General features: G+C 45.1%; 1 protein-coding gene across 1 annotated transcript in view; it reads left to right on the forward strand.

Moving 5' to 3' along the window:
- Window positions 1-65: 65 nt before the first annotated feature.
- The window catches only part of tulp4a (TUB like protein 4a), a gene marked incomplete in the record, with an annotated part of 24,748 nt that continues 16,277 nt past the window's right edge, over window positions 66-8,536 (forward strand). The window contains 1 exon segment of the mRNA XM_035678582.1: window positions 66-1,074. Coding sequence (XP_035534475.1) covers window positions 823-1,074 — 252 coding nt within the window.

Here is an 8,536-nt window from a genome sequence, read left to right on the forward strand (position 1 = left end):
TGCGTAATAATAATAATAATAAAAACACACTCTTTATTATTTATTTTGTTGCATTCATCCAGCAGTCATCCATGGGATCCCCGAGGCGGGTTGAAAAGGCAGACTGGCTGACGTGATGAGGTTACCGGGAGAAGCGGCTCTCCTGCGGGCTGACAGCTGATGGAGAGGAGTCCCTGCTCCTCCTCCTCCTCCTCCTCCTCCTCCTCCTCCTCCTCCTCTCTCACACACACACACGGCCGGGGTCGTATGAGGAGGACACGACGGAGCCCAGACATGACACACTGAACTGGACAGAAGCGTCTCTCGCATCGACTGGAAGCAGGGAGGGGAAGGAAATGGATGCGTTGCCTGTTGACGAGTTTACAAGATAAAAGCTTTTTCTTTCTTTCTTGTTGTTGTGGATGTTTGTTTTTGATCAATCAGCTGACACGGTGGATTTCTAAATAATCCCCCGGTACTCTCTCATCCGTCGCCTTGTCATCGAAACAGCATCAACAAGGCGGCTCGCTGATCAAACGCTTCAAAATGACTTGAACGAGTGCCTTTTTTGTTGTTGTCGTGTCTGTGATGTCTTCGACCAAGCAATGCTAAAGTCCACAGCTTCGTGGTGTCACTCGGAGTTCTCATTGATCACCTTCTGATCACTATTGCAAATCACCGGAACAGCCGACGGGAGAAGCGCCAAGTACTATGCACCGTCGTCGCTCATAACGGTACCGACCCATCCGACGAGCCGAGCCCCGACCTCTCTCTGGGTCTCTTTGTTCTGGTTCTGTTGTTGTTTTTCGGTTTTTTTGGGGGTGTGTGTAGAGATCCGCAGGGATGTTCGCCGCCGTGGAGCATGGCCCGGTCCTCTGCAGCGACTCCAACATCCTGTGCCTGTCTTGGAAGGGCCGGGTGCCCAAGAGCGAGAAGGAGAAGCCGGTGTGCAGGAAGCGCTACTACGAGGAGGGCTGGCTGGCCACCGGGAACGGCCGAGGAGTGGTCGGGGTCACGTTCACGTCCAGCCACTGCAGACGGGACCGGCCCACCCCGCAGAGAGTCAACTTCAATCTCAGAGGACACAACAGCGAGGTAAGAGGAGACACACAGCGAGGTGGCATCCTGACAGTATTTATTTCAGTCATCGGATCGTATTTTAACCTTTTATTTAATCATTAGATCAGATATTCTCTCGGTTGTGATATAACTGGAGGCCTGACTCTCCAGAAGAAGTTAGGGAAGTATTAATCGCACACAAAAGCAGAGTTTCTTACATTTAAAACAGTACATTAACAAGTAAAGAGTGCCCCTTCTGATTCATATCTTCTGTACTGTAAAGAAGTGTTTTATTCTTTACTGTGATGACAGATTATTGATTCAGGTTCAGTCTCAGTAGTGTCGCCTTTTTTCTTGGTGCCGAACAACGTCCTTGAAGCAACTTGTGTAGTGTTTGAACGTAGAGCTGCATCCTCAGATCTGCTGCTCCTATCGCTCACCTTTTATTACTCCCTCCTAAGCTTCCCACCACTTTTATTTATTTTGTTATTGGAAAGATCGGCCGAGTAATGTCCGAGTCCATCGCCCGCCGTGTGTTTGAATATTCCCGTCAGGATAAAGCAGCGCTGGCACAAGCAGAGATTGCACACAGGTTGCGTTTTCTCCTCCTCTTGTGTTTTTTTTTTTTTTAGTTAGTGTGTGTAGCTGCTGGTCAGATGGAGCGAGGTGCTGTGTCAGCGCTCCATAAGGCAGCTGAGGGGAGAGTGGATGAATCCCTACAGAGAGTGACTGAAGCGCAGCACAAATGTCATTTAACTCTGCCCACTTGAATGTGGTCCAAGTGTTGAAATGTTCCCTTTTGTTGGTTTGGTGCATGCAGTGTGGAGGATCAATATCCCTCCTCATTATAACACACACACATATATTTAATATATTAACGTAACCTGTATCAATATAATGGACGTTGTATGATATTCATGTGTTTTTATTTAATATTTTATATCTTTATAGTTTGATTGCCCGTCAAAACAAAACCTGAGGAGAGATGTTTTAATCTTTATAGACGACACTAAAGCGAGAAATTGTACCATTCACCTCTGACCCAACTGTACAGTTCACATACACATTGGTAGGAATATAATTTATTTATTTGCAACTATCAAGAGACTTCTTTTTATAAGACACAGATGAACTGGGAGCAAAACCTCTCCCCTGCTGCCCTCTGCCCTCCTCCAGCAGCAGTGATGAAGGCAGTAACGTCCTCTCCACTTCCACTCCAGATTTGACATAAAGCAATAAATAAATGCTCCTGGAAACGTGAAACCCATCACTCGTCCGCCGTGCGCATAATTTGGGGATTCTGTCGGTGGTGGAAATCACACAGCCGAATGAGTTCTGTCACGTTATGACGGATCTGTTCACTCGCTTCACGTTCCACCGTTCTGTTTGTAGTTTATACAGTCCAACGCCTCGTATAACGTCTCCAGTCCGGCTGTTAAAGTATGTTTTAAAATGAGCTGTCGATACATTAAAGTAACCTTCAAAAGCTGCATCCTCAGCAGTAACAGCAGCAGCGTCCTGACGGTCCTGTCCTTTAAGTGTCATCGACTCTCAGTCTTTGGTAACGAGTGTCCTCTCACGTACATTAGCTCATGTCATGTTACCAACGAGCGCGCACACGCACACAAAATGCAACGTGAACCGGTCCTGTAGCAGTCCGGGCCTGCCAAGATCAATACTCGTGCCAGCATCCTGAAGTTTGGCCATTATTCCTGTTGATGTATAGACCAGAGTGTCCTGTGATCATTCTAATGTAAGCAAGCGTCTGAACTGATGTGTCTTCTGGACTGGGCCCAATACAGGCAATGTAGTAAAGTAAAGGGCGGATCTGAAGCTGTCAGACGTCTCCGGGTGGAGGACTGTAACGGTGCTGCACTGCCGCTGTCTGCATACGGTCTGCTTTTATTCACACGTGATTTAAAAAAAGGTTGACGCTCTCGGTACTACAGGACACTTTGGATAAAAACATCTTGAGCTGTTGTCCGGGTCGAGCAGCTCTCCTGAAGACTCTCCTGATCTTCAGGTAATGAAAAGGTTTTGCAGGGCCAGAGTCCTGATGAAGGTTTGTCCTCCTCCTCTGTGTCTAACTCCCCTTCAGCCCGGGTGAGAGATAATTACAAGGTAACCGCTTCAAAGGGATCAAGGTGTACGTGTGTGGAGTTCCTTTTGTTCTGTCTCTTCACCGAGTGTTTCAGGAGCAAACGACTTTATATTCTGCGGGTTCGGGTTCGTGCTCTTCATGGAGCTTGGTTGCTGAGCAGAAATGCTTCGACCAATACTGCAGTCGTATTACACAGTCGAATCAGCATACTGTTGTTATCGTATTATTATTATTATTATTATTATTATTATTATTACATATAAACAACATTTTCACATGTTTAGATAGTTATACACAGTGTCGGACGTTAACTCTCACTTTATTGTTATAGATGTGCACCATTAGATTATTATTATTATTATTATTATTAATTAAAGTAATCGTTGTCTTATCAGGGCTGCTACTAACAGTTATTATTCTTCACTAGTCTTGTTGGTTTAACAGGATTAACAGCTGATTTAAGGTGATTGATCATTGGTTTGATGTGATCGGTGACGCTATAACGTATAAAAGTTTAAATGTGTTTTCTTGAGTTCTTTTAAGACTAAAAATAAATCAAATCAAACACGTTAAAAAAAAAAAAGTATTATTTTGGCTTGAACGTCCTGATACTATTTTTATATCGTTATCTAAACAGAGCTGCTGACCTTTAGCAGCAGGCAACACTTAAATAAAACTGAAAATAGATTTAAAAGCAATAAGTTTTGCGTCTTTTTTTTTATGTGACGACTTCTGATCAAAGAAATCCCTCGGGAACCTGCATCCGAATACATAAAACACTTCTTTTGACAATCAGGTGCTTTCCCCCCCCCCTCCTGTTACAGCGCAGTCAGACGATGAACAGACTGAGCAGCTCGTCACTCGGAGTCCATTCTTTCTCCTCGAGAGCTGAACATCGGAGACAGGCTCGACAATGACTGTCACCATGTTGACAGGGACGTGTTGGCTGCAGGCAGCACAAGTTCTGGGCAAATTGTCTGTCAGAATCCCGTCAAGTGCTCGCCGTGCTATTTGTCTTACAATAGAGTCTTTACGATGTGAGGGGACTACTTTTTCTGTCCATTTTGTTTGCTGCGACACAAACCGGTCGCCTACTGTGCCCATGAGAGTCGTGGGTGGATTGTTGCCCAAAGGTAGGAGTCCCACCCTGTTGGTCCCCCCTCTGAGGACAGATCCAGGCTCTCTGTTAAGGGACACATCATGTCTGAGGCATTAATCCCACAGAGACCGGAGACCTCAGGGCACCGGCTCATGTTTACAACTTCACCGTGCAGCTTCTTCTTCCACCGGTTCCCTCTCTCATTTCTCACTTGTGCTTTGTGATGTGTTCGTGCGTTGTGTCGAGTTGTTTCCCGGCGATGCCTCATAAATAAATGAGTTTATATCTCTGGTAGAAGGCCTGCGCGAGAACCAGCACTGATATGGGACCTGCACGTTTCTTTTAAAAGGCCAGAGAGGAGGAGGAGGAGGAGGAGGATGAAGATACTGGGTGACTTCTTTCTGTGCTGAGTGCAACTAACTCATCTGTTTAGACTTAATGGGGGCCGTAATAATGGATTACAGGACGGGCACAATGCAGCAACACAAGCAGAGAAAAGTGGAGTAAAGTCATCACTTTTAATGGGCTGACACGTATCTGCTCCTTCCTCTTCCCCACCGCTCTCCATCCTCCTCTTCGTCCCATCATGACCTCCTCCCCTAACCCTTGACACGTCTCCCCTTCTTCTTCTTCTCTCCTTATCTGACCTCTCGACATTAGACGCCCCGCTCAGCGTTGAAGATTACACGATCTGTTCACTGCATTAAAATGGTCTCCCCAAATGTGCTTAGTGGAAATGGCTTTAGTGAGCTAATCCCTCCGGTGGAGAGGACATGTTGCGTAACACTCAGATTTCCTCACATTCAGGTGTACTCGTCCGCTCGCTAAGACATTTTCCAAGAGGGACCGTGTGGCCGGTGCACCGCGGGTTCTTTCTGCTGCGAGAAACGTTTTTATCTGCACACTCGGGTTCACTTTGTTTTAGAGTTGTGCTGTTTGCAGGATAAAAGCTCCTCGTTCCAGCCAACACAGCAAATGTCTGTGAGGACGAGAGAGAAAAAAGGACATTTAAGCATTTTAAGTTGTTTTCTACTTTGTTTGCTCTTTATGTCTCAGAGAGTTTCAGTATCTGCCTAACACACACTGACATTATTACAGTGCAGAAACATAAACTATTAAGTTCAACATAGCAAACAGTAGACGGTTATTAGTTATTTAAGTTGTCTCAGATTTATTTATGCATATTAAATGATGAAGAGCCAGTTCAGTATCAATAACTTCCTCGCAGCGTTATTGTGAGTTACTGTAAGTTTTTACTAGAGGTGCACTATAAACTGGATTTGTGCCAATGTTTTCCAGCCAGTGCAGATGGTGTTACTGCGATGGCCCACTGGCAGACATAAAACAAATGTTCACATTCAAACTGTTGAAGTAATCTCCGTCCGTAGGGATCACGTGAAAGTAAGTGCACTCTACAGCTGTACACAAATTAAAGCCAACTGATTCTGATGGTTCACACTGTTGAATAAATTAGCCTGAATTAGAAGAGTAATATGCCTTACAGACCTGAACTCAATAATATATAACTGAATACATTAACTCAGCAGCAACTCCGGTAAAGTAATCTGGGAAATACCTGTGAGTGGGCATCATGTAGCGTTAGGCTCAACATCTTCAACGAATAAAAACATCTGTTTGTCTCTGATTGATGTCTCTGATGTCTCTGGTGTCTCTGGCCCTGAGCTGGTCGTGGTCATGTTTTCTGGATTTGTTGAAGGACCGGAGAAGAGTCTGCTGGAGTTATAATTCATGTGTCACAGATATCGGCCGGTCGTATCGGAAGAAATCGCCAATGACAGTCAGTATGTTCACCTCACCATCACCCAGAGTTCACAGTTTGCCTGCTTCTACTTTCCTCGAGCTTTGCCCAACACCCCCAGTAATAATCAATGTGAATCCTATTATTAAAATATTGATAATGATTTAGGTTTTATTACTCGTAAACATTTCAGATTCTACCTCCACTGAAGCTCCCGTCCCATCGCCCTTTGTCTCTGCGCAGTGCTTCTCTTTAATTGAGTTTGGCGTCTGATTTAATATCACGTCAGACTCAGAATCAGCGGATAGTGTGGAGAGAAAGAGCTCCCCGACTCGCCTGCACGTACTGTATCTGATTTTATTGTCAGTGATGGTGAATTTCAAATAGTTCTCATTAGTTAAGAAATTCTGGGAGGAACATTTTTCAATCTGTCTGACTATTTTATGTTACTTTCTCTAATGTTATGTTTGTTTGTTTGTTCAGCTTTACTGAGTCCACATATGACACAATGAATTCAGCTGAACTACATTTTTACAGGCGTTAACTGACTTTTTCTAGCTCGTACTTTGTTTTCATCTCGTATCTGCAAGTAAAGATGTGAGCAAAACAAAAGTGGGGTTTTTAAAAACGTGATAGAGCGACATTCACCTATACTTGAGTTCATTCAACAGTCCAGCCTCTTATTCACAACCTTCTTACAAAAATAAAGTCCTTGGTGCCGGCGACCAGTGTTGCCATGAGACCCGTGTGCTCACGACTGCACCGTCACCGTGTCCTCTCACTTCTGCTGACTCCGATGCAACCCAAAGCTGTCCCTTGATTTGATTTGGTCTTCTCAGTTAAGTTGTTCGGGTCAGCTCCGCTCCCAGTCTCTAAGTCCCGGCAGGAGGCTGCAGCGATAACAACACGACACTGCAGGAGTGGAGCCAGTGCCAGCTCCCCGCGCAGAGGTAGTGAATGGCCACGGGCAGAATTAAAGGGATCGGAAACGTGTCGTCTCTTCTCCTCTTACTAGGTATTAGTTGGGATGAGATGAAGACGAGCTTAAACCCACGTAGCTTTACGCCTTTTCCTCCTACAACTCTGTAATTTCTAATCTGTCGTTCTGTGGTACTTTTGAATTGATCTTTAAAAATCAACTGCATAGTGATTCATTTATCAGTACTCGTCTGTTTGTGTTTGTGCACGTGCCTTTCCTGCCCGTGATCCCTCCGGTCCCTCGCCGTCCTGTGGCTCCTCACTCTTATCCTGTCGGTCTCCATGTGACGTCTGATCTCCCAGATCGCTGCGTCACAGCGAGGTGCTCAGCTGTCCCACCTCGCAGGACGCCTGTCCAGCTCACACTAATCTGCACGCCGAGCTAAATTTACACATACGCTGATTATTCCTACCTCTGTGAGGCTGCAGACAGGTGTGTGTGTCTGTTTGTGTGTGTGTGTCTGGTGTGTGTCTGTCTGTGTGTCTGTGTGTGTGTCTGTCTGTGTGTCTGTCTGTGTGTCTGTGTGTCTGTCTTGTGTGTCTGTCTGTGTGTCTGTGTGTGTGTCTGTGTCTGTGTCTGTCTGTGTGGTGTGTCTGTCTGTGTGTCTGTCTGTGTGTGGTGTTCTGTGTCTGTGTCTGTGGTGTGATGTGGTGTCTGTGTCTCTGTTGTCTGTCTGTGTGTCTGTCTTGTGTTCTGGTCTGTGTCTGTGTTGTCTGTGTCTGTGTCTGTCTGGTTTGTCTGTCTGTGTGTCTGTCTGGTGTCTGTTGTCTGGTCTGTTGTCTGTCGTGTCGTGTGTGTGTCTGTTGTGTGTGTGTGTGTCTGTCTTGTGTGGTGTGTCTGTGTGTCTGTGTGTCTGTCTGTGTGTTGTCTGGTTGTCTGTGTCTGTGTGTGTGTGTGTCTTCTCGTGTGGTTCTGTGTGGTCGTGTGGTCTGTCTGGTGTGTCTGTCGTGTGTCTGTGTCTGGTGTGTGTGTGTGTGTCTGTGTGTGTGTGTGTCTGTGTGTGTGTGTCCCTTCTTTGTCTTTGAATGATAGAATTATGCAAACCGGAGCTCAATAACCTAATCTAAAGCCTCACGTCTACACTGGCGGGAGCTGAATTAGCTTGTATAATACCATCCGGAAAATCCATTTTGCTCACCAGAGGTTGTAGACGGAGCACGAGCGGTGTAACGACACAGATTTGTATTCCCCCGATGACGTCCATGAGCATGGAAATGTGTTATCTCTGACAATACTACTGCTGAAGCTCGTACGCTTTGTGCCCAGTGAGCATCAGGCGACCACTGTGGCTGAACGATAGATGACATTTTTAATGATCCATGTTATGATCAACTCAGTCAGAATGACAGAGAAAGGGGAGTGACGAGATCTCGGAAATATATATATTTTTTTTAATTTATTTTATTTTAACTTTTTATAAATTTTAGTTTTAGTTTCAATTTGTGGAAGAAGAAGTTTATCAAAAGCTCATGCTTCCATCATGCATGTAAAAAGAATAAAACATTTCAAAATGCGTGTGCAACTCATATATTTTGTAGTTTTCTTAAAGTCTCGTCTCGT

The sequence above is a fragment of the Morone saxatilis genome, unplaced genomic scaffold (assembly GCF_004916995.1).
Source record: "Morone saxatilis isolate NCDOM2014 unplaced genomic scaffold, NCSU_SB_2.0 Contig7, whole genome shotgun sequence".
NCBI lineage: Eukaryota > Metazoa > Chordata > Actinopteri > Moronidae > Morone > Morone saxatilis.